This window comes from Bos javanicus, chromosome 11, assembly GCF_032452875.1.
Source record: "Bos javanicus breed banteng chromosome 11, ARS-OSU_banteng_1.0, whole genome shotgun sequence".
NCBI classification, from domain to species: domain Eukaryota; kingdom Metazoa; phylum Chordata; class Mammalia; order Artiodactyla; family Bovidae; genus Bos; species Bos javanicus.
Window position 1 is genome coordinate 21,654,009 of NC_083878.1, and position 19,703 is coordinate 21,673,711.

Genomic DNA, 19,703 nt, shown 5'->3' on the forward strand with positions numbered 1-19,703 from the left:
TGACATTTGAATGGGATCCTTTTCCATTAGATTTTCTACAGTACTGATTGATACAAAAGCTATTACTTTTTGTGTACAGAATTTAGAGTGCTATACATACAAACATATATATGTACATATATATATATACACATACACACAGATATATGTATATATATGTATATGAAAACTGAATTCCATTTGTTTTAGTAACTCTAGGTAATTCTGTTAGACTACAATAATATCATGCAAATAATGGAAATTTTATCTTGTTTTCCGAAGTTTTAAATCCTATTTGTTTTTCTTAGTACATTATGCTGGCTAGAGTTCTCATGTTTTATTTCTCACTTTAATGATGGTTTCTCTAGTGCTTTATCATTGAATATAAAATTTGCAGTCAATTTGGAGAAGTTGTATGTCTGTATGTGTGTGTGTGTGTGTTTGTGTGTATAAAAAGTATTTTAGTTCTAGTTTGCTAAGGTTTTTTTTCCACCAAATAATCAGGAGAAGATGTTGAATTTATCAACTGACTTTCCAAATTTTATCAAACAAGTATTTTTTCTCCTTTAACTTTAGTGAATTATATGAAAGAACTATGGTTCATTCCTTGAATTCGGACAATCTAACATATAACTTTGAATCACTCTGAAATACATATAGCTTTGAAATACATTGTAATTTGTATTTGCAGTAGATTTGTCTATTAAATACTATACATTATTCCTCTAAGTTAACATTACCTTTGGTTAATATTCATTTACCCTTTGAGCACATCCTGAGATTGGAGAGAAAGAGCCAGCAGATGCAAACAGGCAGAAGGGGGCTCAGATCTGAAATTTGCCATCGTTAATCCCCCACTTCAATATTCTTGCCTTTAGAACCCCATGAACAGTATGAAAAGGCAAAAAGATAGGACAATGAAAGATGAATTCCTAGGGCTGGTAGGTGCCCAATATGCTACTGGAGATCAGTGGAGAAATAATTTCAGAAAGAATGAAGAGATGGAGCCAAAGCAAAAGCAACACCCAGTTGTGGATGTGACTGGTGATGGAAGTAAAGTCTGATACTATAAAGAGCAATATTGCATAGGAACCTGGAATGTTAGGTCCATGAATCAAGGCAAATTGGAAGTGGTCAAATAGGAGATGGCAAGAGTGAACATCGAGATTTTAGGAATCAGTGACCTAAAATGGACTGGAATGGGTGAATTTAACTCAGATGACCATTATATATACTACTGTGGGCAAGAATCTCTTAAAAGAAATGGAGTAGCCATCATAGTCATCAAAAGAGTCTGAAATGCAGTACTTGGATGCAATCTCAAAAATGACACAATGATCTCTGTTCGTTTCCAAAGCAAACCATTCACTATCACGGTAATCCAAGTCTATGCCCCAACCAGTAATGCTGAGGAAGCTGAACGGTTCTATGAAGACCTACAAGACCTTTTAGAATTAACACCCAAAAAAGGTGTCCTTTTCATTATAGGGGACTGGAATTCAAAAGTAGGAAGTCAAGAGCTACCTGGAGTAATAGGAAATTTGGCCTTGGAGTACAGAATGAAGCACGGCAAAGGCTAATTGAGTTTTGCCAAGAGAATGCAGTGGTCATAGCAAACACCCTCTCCCAATAACACAAGAGAAGACTACATCACCAGATGGTCAACACCGAAATCAGACTGATTATATTCTTTGCAGCCAAAGATGGAGAAGCTCTATACAGTCAGCAAAAACAAGACCAGGAGCTGACTGTGGCTCAGATCATGAATTTCTTATTGCCAAATTCAGACTTATATTGAAAAACATAGGGAAGCTTTTCATGAAGATGGCGCCGAAGGCAAAGAAGGAAGCCCCTGCTCCTCCTAAAGCTGAAGCCAAAGCAAAGGCTTTGAAGGCCAAGAAAGCAGTGTTGAAAGGTGTCCACAGCCACAAAAAAAAGAAGATCCGGACATCGCCCACCTTCCGGCAGCCCAAAACACTGCGGCTCAGGAGGCAGCCCAAATATCCTCGGAAGAGCGCCCCTAGGAGAAACAAACTTTACCACTATGCCATCATCAAATTCCCCCTCACCACCGAGTCAGCCATGAATAAAATAGAAGACAACAACACACTGGTATTCATTGTGGATGTCAAGGCCAACAAGCACCAAATTAAACAGGCTGTGAAGAAGCTCTATGACATTGACGTGGCTAAGGTCAATACTCTGATCAGGCCTGATGGAGAGAAGAAGGCATATGTTCGACTGGCCCCTGACTATGATGCTTTGGATGTTGCCAACAAAATTGGCATCATCTAAACTGAGTCCAGCTGGCTAATTCCAAATATAAAAGTTTTCACTATAAAAAAAAAAGAAAAGAAAAACATAGGGAAAACTACTCGACCATTCAGATATAACCTAAATGAAATCTCTTATGATTATACAGTGGAAGTGACAAATAGAGTCAAGAGATTAGATCTGATAGAGTGCCTGAAGAACTATGGATGGAGGTTTGTGACACTGTATAGGAGGCAATAATCAAGACCATCCCCAAGAAAAAGAAATGCAAAAAAGCAAAATGGTTGTCTGAGGAGGCCTTACAAATAGCTGAGAAAAGAAGAGAAGTGAAAGGCAAAGGAGAAAAGGAAAGATATACCCATGTGAATACAGAGTGCCAAAGAATAGCAAGGAGAGATAAAAATCACTCAGTGATCAATGCAAAGAAATAGAAGAAAACAATAGAATGGAAAAGACTAGAGATCTCTTCAAGAAAATTAGAGATACCAAGGGAACATTTCATGCAAAGATAGGCATAATAAAGGACAGAAATGGTATGGACCTAATAGATGCATAAGATATTAAGAAGAAGTGACAAGAATACACAGAAGAACTATACAAAAAAGGTCTTAATGACCCACATAATCACAATGGTGTGATCACTCACCTAGAGTTAGACATCCTGGGATGTGAAGTCAAGTGGGCCTTAGGAAGCATCACTATGAACAAAGCTAGTGGAGGCGATGGAATTCCAGCTGAGCTATTTCAAATCCTGAAAGATAATGCTGTGAAAGTGCTGCACTCAATATGCCAGCATATTTGGAAAACTCAGCAGTGGCCACAGGACTAGAAAAGGTCAATTTTCATTTCAATCCCAAAGGAAGGCAATGTCAAAGAATGTTCAAACTACCGCACAATTGCATTCATCTCACACGCTAGTAAAGTAATGTTCAAAGTTCTCCAAGCCAGGCTTCAACAGTATGTGAACCATGAACTTCCAGCCGTTCAAGCTGGATTTAGAAAAGGCAGAGGAACCAGAAATTGCCAACATCTGTTGGATCATCAAAAAAGCAGGAGAGTTACAGAAAAACATTTACTTCTGCTTTATTGACTATGTCAAAGCCTTTGATTGTGTGGATCACAATAAACTGGAAAATTCTGAAAGAGATGGGAATACCAGACCACCTGACCTGCCTGCTGAGAAATCTGTATGCAGGTCAAGAAGCAATAGTTAGAACTGGACATGGAGCAATGGACTGGTTCAAAACCAGGAAAGGAGTACATCAAGGCTGTATATTGTCACCCTGCTTATTTAACTTATATGCAGAGGACACCATCAAAATGATGGGCTGGATAAAGCTCAACCTGGAATCAAGACTGCTGGGAGAAATATCAATAACCTCAGATATGCAGATGACACCACCCTAATGGCAGAAAGTGAAGAGGAACTAAAGAGCCTCTTGATGAAGGTGAAAGAAAAGAGTGAAAAACCCAACTTAAAACTCAACATTCAAAAAACTAAGATCATGGCATCTGGTCCCATCACTTCATGGGAAATAGATGGGGAAACAATGGAAACAGTGACAGACTTTATTTTGAGCTCCAAAATCACTGCAGATGGTGACTGTGGCCATGAAATTAAAAGACACTTGCTCCTTGGAAGAAAAGCTATGACCAACCTAGACAACATATTAAAAAGCAGAGATATTACTTCACCAACAAAGGTCTGCCTAGTCAAAGCTATGGTTTTTCCAGTAGTCATGTATGGATGTGAGAGTTGGACTATAAAGAAAGCTGAGTGCCAAAGAATTGATACTTTTTAACTGTGGTGTTGGAGAAGACTCTTTAGAGTCCCTTGGACTGCAAGGAAATCCAATCAGTCAATCCTAAAGGAAATCAATCTTGATTATTCATTGGAAGAACTGATGCTGAAGCTGAAACTCCAATACTTTGGCCACCTGATGTGAAGAACTGACTCATTTGAAAAGACCCTGATGCTGGGAAAGATTGAGGGAGGGAGGAGAAGGGGATGATGGAGGATGAGATGGTCGGATGGCATCACTGGCTCAGTGAACATAAGCTTGAGTAAGCTTCCGGAGTTGATGATGGATAGGGAGGCCTGGTGTGCTGCAGTCCATGGGGTCGCAAAGAGTTGGACATGACTGAGCGACTGAACTGAACTAAACTGAATCCCACATATAATGAACCTGGAACTAGCCAGCAGAACTTCAGTTTTCTAGATTACTTACCCGTTTGGGTTTCTTTCCAGCTCATTTAAAAGTGTGTGATCACAGTACTCAAAGACTAAATGCATTTTCCTCTTTCTCCTGAACACCTCAATGAGGTTCACAAGATTTGGATGTTTTAATTGCTGCAAAGGAATTGAAATACAAAAGTTGGTGATTCACTTCTTGTAATAGTTTCTCCCAGACCCCTTACAATTTTAAGAGCCAAAGGCTTTGCTCATCTTTCTCTGTGCATTTCTTGCCGAGAAATTATTACAGTTACTCAAAAGAGGAACTACTCTTAGTAAGTACCAAAGAATCTTAAAGCTGGAAGAAAGAATTTATCTAACATACCCCATAGTAAAGGGTAACTAAGCTGCTTGAATCTCTCTGGAGATAGCAAAGTACAACTTAAAATATAAGCACTAAAATTAAAAATGCTTTATGAATTTAGTGGAAATTCTAAGTATACAAGTTGTAAGATGATCTGAATATAGAATGGTAATGGAATTATTGAGTAAAAGACTATAAAAATCATCTATACCCATTTAGCTTATATACTGTCATAGATTTAATGTAAATGGCTGCATTGAAATCCGGCTTGGATTTTAGTGCTGTGCTCAGAAAGACTAGATCTCAACTCTCGAATCTGAAATAACTGCATATTCTAGGAATCCTTATGGTTAGTCTGTGTCTAAATTTATCACATTTTCAGCTCTCTTCTTTGATTTTCTTGTTCTCTCTTATGCTGAGATGTTTAATGAGTTAAATTCAATTCCCAGACTGAAGCATTTCACAAGGCTGCCTTTCACAAGCATTTCACAATGTCGCAAATCAAAGGAAAAACCCCGATTAAGTAAGATAATATCACTAAAGTAACTACATAATTTATCACCCAACCAGGGTAACGAGTATAAACCAGGACTGTCCCAGGCAAATCGGCAAACGTGGTCACTCTGCCTATAGGTAAGTGACTGTATAATTTCACACGTGAACTACCACACTTTTGAAAGAAAATGCTAGCCAGACAAAAAGGGATGCTAACCACATGGAACACTGGGACAGAAGCTATAAACCAGGACATCTCATCACTCCTACTTTTGAGTCATCTTCCTGTTGTTTTCCCACTACAGTAGACGAATTAACTTTCCAAACCCTAGACACCATTTACTCAGAAAGATATGCAGTATTTTGTATATTGTAGAAACTCAACAAATATTTTGCAGGCCCGGTAGAGAGGCTTAAAGTACCGTGACTTGTACAGTATACTCTCTCTTATCTGTAAGCATGGCTTGATCAAAAAAAGAAAAAGAAAAGAAAACAAAACAAAACAAAAAACCAACCAACCAAAAAAAAAAAAAAATAACCCAGAACAAAAAGTATCACCCTGTGACTATGTGCCTGCTGCTCAACAGTGTGGGGAAAGAGAACACATTACACATTAACTATACACCCGGGGCACCAGATCAATGTGTCTCCTATGTGCTCCACCAGCTAAAAGAGCAGAAAGGCAAACAGTGGACGGAACAGGTCACACAGGTGAGCCAGATGCTTCGTGCTGAGCCAAAACTGCAGACTGGGAGCTAAGAGTCTCTATCAAGAGTCAGGGATGCGCAGGTACTGCAGCTGGATGTGCTGGCAAGGTTTTCAGCTCTCTCTCTGAGTGGATTGGCAATTTATATCTTCTTTGCAAATCAAATGAACTTAGATCAGAAAACAGTGACTTGTGTAAAGAAAAACAGGTAGTGAGGAGGAAATCAAAGGAAATTTAAATAGTAGGAGTATGTGAGGAAAGTAAGGTAGGTTTATCACGGAAGGGATCTCTTCAGGGCGCAGGTGGGTGAAACATACCAGAGGCAGGAGAGACGCACCTTCAGAGAGCCATCGTGCTTAGTTCTCAGTGGTGTCCTTCTTTCTGCGACCCCATGGACTGTAGCCCGCCAGGCTCCTTTGTCCATGGGACTCTCCAGGCAAGAATACTGGACTGGGTAGCTATTCCCTTCTCCAGGGGATCTTCCCAACCCAGGGATCGAACCTGGGTCTCCTGCATTGCAGGCAGATTCTTTACCATCAGAGAGCCATCACTGGAGACCAAAGTGAGTTGGAATCTGGCTATTTTTTTTACCTTCAAGTGCACCCTTAAATTGGACACTTGTAACCCAGGAGGTGCTACCTGAGCATTAACTGTACTTGAAGGGTTGGTGGGAGTGGGTGCATAAAAAGCTTTCCTATTAGAAAACCACCCACTGCCAGGTTCAGACACACCCAGTTCATCTGTGATGAGCTGTGTGTCTGATCAGCACTCTCTGCTGGCCACGAAGTTAACAGGGAACTGTTTTTAAAATCATGATGGATGTGCTCTTGAAAACTCCGTGCATATCAAGTCATATTTTAAACAAAATGCTAAAACTTTTTAGTTGAGGAAACCTGCTACAAATGTTTTTAAAGGGAAGGGAGTTTTATCTCCTTTTAAAAACTAGATTTCTGGGGTTTTCCTGTAAACAGGTGACATATGCCAAAAAGCCAAGGTGAGCTGTGTGTTCCTGAGGAAATCACACTTTTGTTACTCAAAGTGTGGTCCACAGACAAGCAGCATCTGTGCCATCAGGGAGTTTGTTAGAAACACGGAATCTCAGGCTGACCCCAGACCTAGACTTAGAATCTGCATTCCAACAAGGTCCTCAGGGCATCCCGGTGCACTGCCTTTTGTCTCAGTTTCCTCCCTATGTCGCATGAGAAGCATCTCTAAGCTCTCTTACGGCTCTAAACTTGTAAGATTTTTTAGGATAGGAAAAAATTTGCATAGAAAACTTGTGAATCTTCCATATTAAATCCTATGTTGTTTTAAAGCCTTTAAAAACAATGTAAAGGCTTTGTGTAAAGTGTGTATACATAGCTGGGGGTGATGGTCAATGTGTCTTAAGAACCAGTGAGCTCAGGCGGGCCCAAACCAGATCGATGACTACAGGCACTCTGATGCAGCCCTGTGGGTCCCTCTGTACCACAAAAAGCCCTTTTGGTTGCTGGTTTATGGGGAGAAGGACTTGGCTGGGGGTTGGGAGGAAAGGCCAGGGCTGAAGGGGAGGATAAACACTGGGGATGAGGGGACTTAAGACACTGAATATTTACCAACCAGAATGAGTTTTTAACAATCAAAATTTGAACAGTCTATGGCTGTACTCATAATATCACTTAAAGATCAGAGTGGCCAAAGCCCAAAGTGATGATCTATTTACAGAGTTGCTGATACAGAGGAATTTAAGTCCAACAGAAAAAAAAAAAGATCACTTTAAAATTCTTTGTAATTTTCCAGTACTGTGATATTATAGATGTACAGAGGAAGTTAACCTACCTTTAACATGCGTATTTCTCTTAGAGCTATTTTCTTAACGACAGGATCATCTTCGGATTCCACAAATTTTTTAATAGCTACCACTTGTCCCGAGGTTTTGTTTCTGCATTTGAATACAACCCCATAAGACCCCTCCCCAATCTTAGCTAATTTTTCATACTTCTCCATTGGTGTTGAAGTGATTTAAATTTCTGTACTGATTGACTTGCAGCGCAGTGTTGCACCTGGAAAATAAGATGGCTTGGCTTAATCACTTTACCAAGGATAGGGCTCTCACAGTTTACCACCTAAAATTAATTTGCCCTGGATGCCAAAGGTTTATTTCCATTTAACCTTAAATATACTAAAAAATATCTGGAGATTGTTTTGTTAATTCAGTTAAGTCCTATGTAGTTATTCCAGCTACTGCAAAGATTCCACATATGCTTCTTATCATGGGTTTGTGTGTACTTCAGTTGAGCTAAAAGAATTTGTGGAAAGGAATATTATCCAATCTATTGTTGTCATTATCCTCAATAAAATGTTTAAAATATGATGCTGTAAAACCCAGCTGAAGGAACACTGCACACTCTGGTGTATGGTGTTTTCTGGTCCTATTCCAGGTTAATACTGCTGGCTACGAAGTGGGAACAGGGCATGGTATGGATACAAAGTGCTCTACTGCCACCTGGTGGACAGAAGAGAGACGGCTGCTGAACAAAGCGGTCATTAAAAACACTAACAAAATCTTTCTAGAGTATCGTTTCTGACCCCTGCTGCTGCTGCTGCTGCTGCTGCTGCTGCGTCGCTTCAGTCGTGTCCGACTCTGTGCGACCCCACAGATGGCAGCCCACCAGGCTCCCCCATCTCTGGGATTCTCCAGGCAAGAACACTGGAGTGGGTTGCCATTTCCTTCTCCAATGCACGAAAGTGCCCCTAGGGTTTACATGTATGGAGGAATGGATCCTTAAATTCTTAGATCCTAAGGAAAATAATAAAAAGCACAAAAAATTAAGGCAGCTCTAATTCTTCATGAATGCTTTCATATCCATAGAGACTTCTATGATAATACTATTTTTGGTTTTTCTGTCTTGCATCATACATCCATCAATTTTGTGGTAACTGGTTGACACACTAAGTAACACATGAAGCCAACACAATTAGACATATACATCTAGCAATGAAAGATACACAAATTCTAAATAGTCTCAAAAATCCCACCCCAGAATCTTGATGATATAATCTCACAGTAATAGTTAGCAATTAAACAACATTGTTCCAATGAAATTACAGATCATCTGCACAAATTTTTATGAAGTAGGTGTTATTTGTATTCAATTATACAGATGAGAAAGCAGGCACAGTAAAGGAAGCATGGACTGAGAACTCAGGCAGTAGGGTTCCAGAGACCACAATTTGACTCACAACACTACACTGCCTTTTGGTGAATTCAAAAGAACGCGCAATTTGAAGAACAGCTTTATCCAGGTATTCAGATTAATAAAATGTCAAGTGAAAGAGCCAATCACTTTAAAAACTTCTCATGTTTCAAATGAGGACAGTTTTTTTTTTTTTACTTCACCATTATTGTCTTTTCCATCTAAAGAGTATCTCAGTGGAGAAAGAAATCATCTACTCTTGCTTGCAACCATAAAAATACACAACTGGGAAACGTATTTAAGAGGTAAAGGAGTACTACCTTTTAAAAATTTGTGCTTTTACAAATGCCATTTCTTTGTTGTTGTTTTTTGATTTTATTTTCTCCTATAAAAGGAAGAAAACTTAAGCACACACTCAAGTAACACATGGAAAATCCATCACAGGTTATAGCCTGAAAACTCTGTTAATTACACTGTATTTAAAAATAGGAATTATTGAGACTTTCCTTGTGGTCCAGTAGCTAAGATTTCACGCTCCCAATGCAGGGAGCTTGGGTTCAATCCTTGTTCAGGGAACTAGATTCCACATGCTGCAACTAAGAGTTTGCATGCCACAGCTAAAGATCCTGCAGGCTGTAACTAAAAAAAATCCCGCATGCTTCAGCAAAGATCGAAGATTCCATGTGCTGCAACTAAGACTGAGCACAGCCAAATAAATAATCAATAAAACAAATATAAAAAATTTTAATATAGATATTATTATCTTAAAGGCATTTAGGTATAAGCATGCATACATTTGTCTTTCTGTAGCCAAGTAAAGGGCTTCCCCGGTGATTCAGTAGTAAAGAATCTGCTTGCAATGCAGGAGACATGGGTTCGATCCCTGAGTTGGCAGATCCCCCGGAGAGTGAAATGGCAACCCAGTCCAGAATTCTTGCCTGGAGAATCCCATGGACAGAGAAGCCTGGTGGGCTATAGTCCATGAGGTCGCAAGAGTCAGACATGACTTAGCAACTAAACTACCACCACCAGCCAAGTAAAGGGTGATCGGGAGGAGGACAGGAGAAATGGCACTTGCTTTAGAAAGTTATTGGCATAGAACATTGAAGATTTATGACTTTAACCTACTTAATGAGCATTACGGTTACTGAGGGAAATTTTGAATATGCCAAAAAACTTAATTATGAAGTTTTAGTCTATGTGTTATTTTGTTTCCCTCAAGTAGGTGATCTGATCTACCGATCTATGATTTTCCTTTTCTTTCAACAGGTTCAGCAGCAAAGACTGATTGCTAAAAATAATATCTAGATCTCTGTCACATCAACCAAACTGTTGAATATGATAATATAAAGCACCAGAAAATAGTACTTTACTAGTAACATCACTGACTCGGTGGATGTGAGTTTGAGTAAGCTCTGGGAGTTGGTGATGGACAGGGAAGCCTGGCGTGCTGCAGTCCATGGGGTCACAAAGAGTCGGACATGACTGAGTGACTGAACTGAACTGAGTAACATCCCCATATTATCTGTTTTCCAAAGCCCTTATATGTTCATAGGAGATGAATCTGAGTACGTAGGTAGGCGTTAGAACAAGGCAGGCATTTCACAAAGGAATTTATGGCTCTAATTCCAGCCTACTAGGACTCTACCAGAGTTTATAGAAGCTATAATTCCTATCTCTGACATGAGGTTCAGATCAGATATCTCACTGTTTGATGAACATCTCTAAATGAATGGACAGAAACATCTCAAAATCAATACATTCTAAATCAAATGTCTTCTTTCTAATCCTCTACCCTTACCCAAAGTTCCCAAACCTGCTCCGCACAGTTCCTAAATGGCTTGTCAAGATATGCACAGTGAAAACTGAGGCAGCCAAGGTCAGGGGCAGCAGCTTAAATGGGATCTCTCTCATGTACCTTTCACAAAGCTACGGAAGTCAACCAAAGCAATAAAACCACATAAATCCAATACAGTCAACATTATAAGGAGACAGAGGAGTCCAAACTTAAATAGAAAGATAAACACCCAATTCTGGAAAAGATACCTCTTGAGCTGCCCTTTTAAGCCCTTGCAGAGAGCAAAGATGGGAGTGGGGTGAGGTCTGGAAAAACTATAAAGAAGAGAGAAGAGTAAAAGAAGGGTCTAAGATAGACTTAGCATCACTCCTCAGAAGAGAAAAACACATTGCAAGCACAAAAAGTACTGAGAGTGTCCTGGCAGATCTGAGCACTCACTACAGGGATGAGACTTAAAAGTACAAGGGCATTTAGGAGGCATCAGTCAACTTGTCCTACTCTTGGGGAAGAGAAGGTAACAGGGAAGGGAGAGACTTATTCAGTCTTTGTTGGAGACTAGGTAAGTGAAGGGGAAAAGAAACAAGAGGATAAATTTGCAGTTCTGCAAGACAAGAGGGAATTCTGAAACAGAAGGCTATGTAAACCTTCCTCCCACCACTAAGAAAGCACAATCCATTAGACACTGCACTTCAGCACAGCAGCACGGCAGGCTTCCTTGAACTAGGATGGCTGTCAATTACTGTAAGCCTAAACCTGCCCAAGAAATAAAATAGAAAAAAGTAATCTCCCCACAAAATTATTAGTAGAAGAGGACAGAAATGAGAATAAAACATTACAGCTGATAAAAATCATTCCAGGGAGTTCCCTGGAATAGTGCATGCCAAGTCGTTTAAGCCGTGTCTGACTCTTGCTGACTCCATGGACGGTAGCCCGCCAGGCTCCTCTGTCCATGGGATTTTCCAGGCAAGAATACTGGAGTAGGTTCCCATTTCCTTCTCCACTGGAATAGTGATAAAGGAATAACAAATAGGTTGAGGAAATTCCCTGGCTGTCCAGTGGTTAGGATTCAGAGCTTTCACTGATATGGCCTGAGTTCAACCCTTGGTTGGGGAATTGAGGTCTTGCAAGCAGAGCAGTGCAACTGAAAAAATAAAAAAAAACAAAAGAACTTTCCAAAAAACCTAACCATGAAGCAGAAGAAAACTAACACAATATCTGATTTAAATATCCTCTAACAATGATTTGGAGATAGAAAGAACCACTTTAAATTGCTCAGCAGTGAAGAACCTGCTTGCCATGTGGGGGACCTGGGTTCGATCCCTGGGTTGGGAATATCCCCTGGAGAAGGGAATGGCTACCCACTCCAGTATTCTTGTCTGGAGAATTCCATGAATAGAGGAGTCTGGTCAGCTACAGTCCTTGAGTTGTAAAGAGTCGGACACGACTGAGCGACTAACACACATACAATGTTGATAAAAAAATAAATTGATAGTTGATTTAACTCAGGAAAGAGACAGAAAAATGATCTCAGAAATAGAGACTAAATAACAAGATGCCAACAGGAGAACAGAAATAAAAATTTAAGAAGGGAAATTAAAGAAAGGCAGACTAGCAGGTTAGAGGCTAAAAATGAGGGGGAAAGAAGGGAGCGAGTTTAGAGAGACAGCGGTTGAATGGAAGATAGGCAAGGAAGATACAACAAAAGTTAACTAGAGTTCCTTAAGAAAGAAAACAAAATAATGGAATAGAACCAATATTTGAACATAAACCAAGAAAAACTTCTGGAAATAAGATCTGAATGTACATATTGAAAGGACCCATCAGGTAATTGGCTAACTAACTCAGAACAACCAATTCAGAGACATATTTGAATAAAATTATTAAGATAAAGAAAACACTCTCATAGCCTCCAGTCATAAAGACTAAATAACTTCAGTGTAACAGAATTAGAGTGACGTCAAACTTATCAAGAGCAACGTACAACGCAAAGTGAGAATGCAGCAGCATTTTGAAGAAATTCAAGGGAAGAAAGTGAAAGCCAAGGATTTCAACTCAGCCAAGCTGTCCTTCAAGGAAATAGACCAACAGTGTAAAACAAGCAAGAATTCCAGTAATGTTATATTCCTGAGCTCTTCTCAAAAAATCTGAGAGGATAACTTTCACCCAACCAAGAGCTGACTGGGAAAACTTCAGCAAAAGGACTTATAGTGAACATTTAATGTATTCAGTGTATTCAAAGACTTTGTATACATTTAAAATATTCAAAGACTGAAACAAAGGGAGGCACAAAAGTAGAAGAATAAATATATAAGTAAAAACTTGTAGATGTTACCAGTTTTGATAGTGTAGGAAGTAATGCAACTAAAAATTTGTTAAAAGAATGGGGGAAAAGGGAAGCAGAATAAGTTCATGGATAACTGAACTGCTGCTGCTGCTAAGTCGCTTCAGTCGTGTCAGACTCTGTGCGACCCCATAGACAGCAGCCCACCAGGCTCCCCGTCCCTGGAATTCTCCAGGCAAGAACACTGGAGTGGGGTGCCATTGCCTTCTCTGGGATAACTGAACAGGTAGGAATAAAAAGATATATTAAGAAAAAACAAAAAACAACTGGGGGCTTCCTTAGGGGCTTGGTGGTAAAGACTCCGCCTGCCAATGCAGGAGACACAAGTTTGATCCCTGGTCTGGGAAGGTCCCACATGCTATGCAGCAACTAAGCCTGTATGCCACATAGAGCCTGTGCTCCAGAGCCCAGGAACCACAACTACTGAGCCCATGAGCTCCAACTACTGCAACCCTCACGCCCAAGAGCCCATACTCTTCAACAAGAGGAACCACTGCCGTGAGAAGTCCACGCGCTGCGATGAAGAGCAGCCCTTTCTTGTCGCACCTAGAGAAAAGCCCGCACAGTAACGAAGACCCAGCACAGCCAAAAACAAATAAATAAATAATAAATAAATAAAATTATAAAAAAAACTTGACAAACCAGAGAACAAAAGGTTAAATAAGAAAACAAGGACTATGAGAATTTTTTTTTTTTAAAGTATTAGTCTAGGGAATTCTCTGGCAGTCTGGTGGTTAGCACTTGGTGCTTTTACTGCCGTTTCACTTCCCGTCAGGGAACTAAAATTCTGCAAACTGTGCAGCTCTGCCAAAAAAAAAAAAAAAAAAAAAAGGCATTAGTCTAAAGGTAACTACTGAAACAAAAATATAAGCTTTCCAAAATACCAAAGAAATTGAAAAAAAAATAAATCTAACACAGTACATAGAGAAATTCAGAAAATTTTACATTCTGCACATAATAATTATAACATAAAACAATATGGCAGAATAGAAACGAAAATAAGTTGTATCAGTAAATATGAGTGGGCTTAAGTCATTTATTAAATGAGAAAAATTTTAAGTATGGCTCACAAAACAAGATCCAGTTATAAGCTATATGCAAGAGACACACCTAAAATAAAGTGATTCAGAAAGGTTAAAAATGTAGGAAATAGAACTGCCTTATGATCCAGCAACCCCACTGCTGGGCATACACACTGAGGAAACCAGAAGGGAAAGAGACATGTGTACCCCAATGTTCATCGCAGCACTGTTTATAATAGCCAAGACATGGAAGCAACCTAGATGTCCATCAGCAGATGAATGGATAAGAAAGCTGTGGTACATATACACAATGGAGTATTACTCAGCCATTAAAAAGAAAACATTTGAATCAGTTCTAATGAGGTGGATGAAACTGGAGCCTATTATACAGAGTGAAGTAAGCCAGAAGGAAAAACATAAATACAGTATACTAACGCATATATATGGAATTTAGAAAGATGGTAACAATAACCCGGTGTACGAGACAGCAAAAGAGACACTGATGTATAGAACAGTCTTATGGACTCTGTGGGAGAGGGAGAGGGTGGGAAGATTTGGGAGAATGGCAATGAAACATGTAAAATATCATGTAGGAAATGAGTTGCCAGTCCAGGTTCGATGCACGATGCTGGATGCTTGGCGCTGGTGCACTGGGACGGCCCAGAGGGATGGTATGGGGAGGGAGGAGGGAGGAGGGTTCGGGATGGGGAACACATGTATACCTGTGGCGGATTCATTTTGATATTTGGCAAAACTAATACAATTATGTAAAGTTTAAAAATAAAATAAAATTAGAAAAAAAAATGTAGAGACAGGAAAAGGTATATAGGACAAATGGAAACAATAAGAAAGGAATTTGTGATCTTGGTATCAGACAAAGTAAAATTAAAGCTAAAAAAAGTATTAAATATGACAAAAGGGGGCAGGTTTTAATGCTAAGAGCAAAAATTCATAATGTAGATGTAACAGTCTCAAATCACACAGCAATTACTGTTGTAAAGCAGAAACTCTAGGGCATGCAAGGAGACATGTATAGAAACAAATTAATAATGAGAGACTTAAATACATCACGCGGTAAAAGACAAGGCCAGTGAACACAAAATATGTAACTCTGCAGAAGACCCAAACAATGCAAGCAGTAAAGTGAACCTAGAGGAGAGATATAAACTGAATTTTAAACTCTGATAATACGGAATGGACCTTCTTATCAAGCACACAGGGACTAGTCACAAAAACTGTTGTTTCTGTTCAGTTGCTCAGGCATGTCTGACTCTTTGCGACCCCATGGACTGCAGCTTGCCCAGGCTTCCCTGTCCTTCACTATCTCCTGGAGTTTGCTCAAACTCACGTCCATTGAGTCAATGATACCATCCAACCGTCTCATCCTCTGCCGCCCCCTTCTCCTGCCCTCAATCTTTCCCAGAATCAGGTTATTTTCCAATGAGTTGGCCCTTCTCATCAGGTGGCCAAAGTATTGGATCTTCAGCTTCAGTGTCAGTCATTATTATTAAGTCACAAAGAAAGCATCAGGAAATCTCAAAAGTAGAAATATTATAAATAACATTCTGGTCATAAAATATCAAACAAGAAATTGGAACAAGAATTAAAAACATAAAATAAAAAAAGATCTTCTACCTAGAAGTGAAAAAGTCTTCTATTAAATACCTCTTGGGTAAAGAGGGAAACACAAACTAAACTAATAAAATTTAAAAAAATGATTATGAAAATACAACATATCAAAATCTAGAAGATACATTTAAAGTAGTGGTTCTCTACTAGGGTTGGTTTTGGCCCCCAGGGGAATTTTTCAGGGTCTGGAGACATATTTTTATGAGTATGCAGAGACCAGGAATGCTGCTAAACATTCCTCAAGGTGCAGGACAGACCCCCATGATAAACACCACTCTGATCTAAAATAATAACACAGTTGAAGTACCCTGTCATAAAGCGGTAAAGAGAAGAAAAGCCAGAGATCAAAACAAACATATAGAAAAAAGATAGAAGGCTAAAAATTAACAAATTAAGTTCAAAATTTAAAAATACAGAAAAGAAAATACAAAATGAACTAAAGTAAAGCACAAAAAGGGAAACAAGAAATTAATAAACTGAAATAGAAATTAATAAATCAAAGAAAACAAAAAACAGCAGATCTAATTAATAAACCTAAATCCTGGTTCCTTGAAAAATTTAAAATAGACAAATCATGACCTAACTTAATGAAGGAAAAAAGGAGAAATAACAATATGTAAAATAAAATCACAAGAGGAAATAACCATCAAAACAGAAGAATTTTTAAAAGATCATGAGACTATTTTGTAGGCATTTATGCAAATGAATATGAAAACTTGGATGAAATGGATAATTTCCTCAAAAGACAGAGTTTACCAAAATTTGTCCAATTAGGGATTGAGAATCTAGACTGGTTTAAGTATAGGAAATAGAGGAATTTTTTTTTTTTTTTAATCCCACAGAAAAGCACAAGAGGTCAGACTTTGACCACTATGGTGGGGTAAAGAGATTGGCAAATTTTCTTCCTAAAACACAAGGATAACACTAAGCAAAACTGTCCAAGAAACAAAAACAAAAATACAACAGTTTTCAGGATCTGGAAACTGAGTAGAAGCAAAAAGCAAATGGGGAAGCATTTATTTATGATACGCTGCTAGAAGGCTACTTAAGAACAGTGGGGTCTGCGGCTTCTTGCCTGAGGCTTCCATCATTCCTCCGCTACCCCTGCCCCCAGTTCAATGAGGGCAGTAATAAGGCCAGTGTGGACGGGTCATGAGCCAGCAGCCTTGCTCCCGAGGCGGTGTGTTTGATATACCTCAGAAGATGAAAACCTGTGACAACGTCAGTGAAATTCTTATGAATTGATATGAAACAAATGGGAAAGAAAACAGTTTTTCAAGCCTTAAAATGAGGTTCTCATGCGGGTGAGGTGTAGACCAGCCAAGGGATTTATGGGAAGATCCTAAAAATGAGAGAACCACAGAGGGGCTAGATTAGCTTTCCACACACGGGGAAGATCAAAGAAAGTCTTAAAAAAAGTTAAAGCTTGGCAGGTTGGAGGATTGATTGAATTTTGAATCCTCTCTCCAACCCACATACTGATTTCCTAGAAGAGGTGGAAGACTTAGGCTAGAGATGTCTGAGTACCACCACTGCCCAAATTATTGGCGACCACTAAGCTCTGCAAGACAGTGGTGACTTCTAGAAAGCCAGACTAAAAAACTAACACACTGAATAGAAACATTAGCAGCCACACATACGGGAGGAGATGGACTCTGAAATACAGGCAGAATGCAAAAACAAAAATCAACCCATTAAAAAAACCAACGAAAACCCAGGGGAGAAAATCAGAATCCAGAATTTCTGGATAATATTTATCTAAAATGTCCAATTTTCAATAAAAAATTATGCAGCATGCTAAGAAAAGGGAAAGTGTGACCTATATTCAGGGAAAAAGTCAATAAAAATGAATTCTGAGCAGATGGATTTTGCTGACAAAGACTTCAAAATCAGCTTTTATAAATATGTTCAAGTAATTTAAATAACGAAAAGAGAATATGACAACAATGACTCAGATAAACAGGGAATCTCCACAGAAGAATGAGAAGCATAAAAAAGAACCAAATGGGAATTTTAGGGTCAAAAGATATAACTGAAAAATTCACTAGATGGATTCAGTAGCAGATTTGAGATGGCAGAAGACAGAATCAGTAAATCTGATAACAGGTTAATAAAAAATGACCAGTTGGAAAGAGAGACAAAAGCCTTAAGATGAACAGACTTCTGGAACAAAAATCAACAGTACCAATATACATGTAATGAGATTTCTCAGAAAGAGGGAGTGAGACAAAGGGGTAGAAAATTACATTTGAAGAAATAATGGCCAAAACCTTTCTAAACGTAATGGAAAACACTAACTACAGATTCAAGAAGCTTAATAAATCCCCAAGTAGGATAAATGTGAAGAGATCCATACTTAGATAAATCATAATCAAACTTCTGGAAACCAAAGATGAAGAGATCTCTCAAAAACAGTGAGAGAAAATGATTCACATACAAGGGAAGAGCAACATGCTCACTGACCAACTCTTCACCAGAAAAACAATCACAAAAAAATCAATAAAAGAAAAAACTCGCTCTTTAAAAAGATCAATAAAATTAATGGACTTTTATCTAGATGGACTAAGAAAAAAGAAAGAAAAATTACCAAAATCAGAACCACCCTATAGAAGAAGAAGATTAACAGAGAATATTATGAACAACTTTAAGCAACCACATTAGATACCTTGGTTGACCAAATGCCTAAAAAGACAAAATATCAAACTAACTCAAGGAAAAATAGAAAATCTGATTACACCCTTAAAAAATAAAATAAACTGAATTGGTAATTAAAAATCTACCTACAAAGAAAAGTCCAGGCTCAGATGGCTTCACAGATGAACTCTACCAAACACCGAGAAGAATTAATATCAACTCTTCACAAATTGTTCTAAAAAATTGAGCAAAGAACATTTCCCAGCCCCTTCTGTAAGGCCAATATTAACCTTGATACAAAGTCAGAAAAAGAAATCACAAGAAAACTATAGATCATTATTCTCATAGATTTAAGAATCCTCAACAAAATTAGTAGAAACATATAAGGTGGATGTATGCCATGACTACAAAGGATTTATCTCAGGAATGCAAAGTTATTTTAATATCTAAAAATTAGTAATGCAAAACATCATATTAATATGACAAACAAAGCAGCATCTCAGTAGATATGACAAAAATCCAACATCCATTCACAATAAAAATCTCAACAAACTGTATTAGAAGGGAATTCCCTACAGGAGATCTGTGAAAAACCTACAGTTAGTAGGCTGCAGTCCATGGAGTCGCACAGAGTCAGACACGACTGAAGCAACGTAGCAGTAGCATCATCAGGCTTAATCGTTCTCTCCTAAGACTGAGAAAAAGATGTCTGCTTTCACCCACTACTTAACATTGTTTTGAAAGTTCTCATCAGTGCAATAAGTCAAGTAAAAGAAATTAAAAGGATGTGCCTCGTGGCTGGGCCCAGGGGTGGACCCAGGTCCCCGCAGTGAAAACACTAATTCCTAACCACTGAACCACCAGGGAATTTCCAAAATATTTATAGTATCATTACTCATAGGAGTCCTAAACTGAAAGCAAACCATCAGTTGATGAATGAGTATCCATGCAATGAAATACCATTCATTTCATTCAATTCAAAATACCAGTAATAGAAAAGAACAAAGAAATTAACACAATACTGTAAATCAATTACACTACAATAAAAATTAAAAACAAAATAGAAAGGAACAAAGTACTGATACATGCTATAATATGTTAAATATTTAAAA

At 38.5% G+C, this 19,703-nt stretch overlaps 2 protein-coding genes across 5 annotated transcripts in view; one reads left to right on the forward strand and one right to left on the reverse strand.

Moving 5' to 3' along the window:
- The window catches only part of CDKL4 (cyclin dependent kinase like 4), a 54,839-nt gene that overhangs the window by 32,566 nt on the left and 2,570 nt on the right, over positions 1-19,703 (reverse strand). For 3 of the 4 annotated variants that reach the window (XM_061432146.1, XM_061432147.1, XM_061432148.1), the window contains exons 2-3: positions 7,810-8,033; positions 4,482-4,603 (exon numbers count right to left, since the gene is read on the reverse strand). In XM_061432146.1, the coding sequence (XP_061288130.1) occupies positions 4,482-4,603; positions 7,810-7,977 (290 nt within the window). In that variant the 5' untranslated portion in view covers positions 7,978-8,033. The remainder of the gene's footprint in view (positions 1-4,481; positions 4,604-7,809; positions 8,034-19,703) is intronic. The other variant, XM_061432149.1, reaches the window with a different exon arrangement.
- Positions 1,783-2,342, forward strand: LOC133256917 (large ribosomal subunit protein uL23-like). The gene has a single exon (XM_061432153.1). It carries the CDS (start codon positions 1,798-1,800, stop codon positions 2,272-2,274), a length of 477 nt encoding a protein of 158 aa, XP_061288137.1. The 5' UTR covers positions 1,783-1,797; the 3' UTR covers positions 2,275-2,342.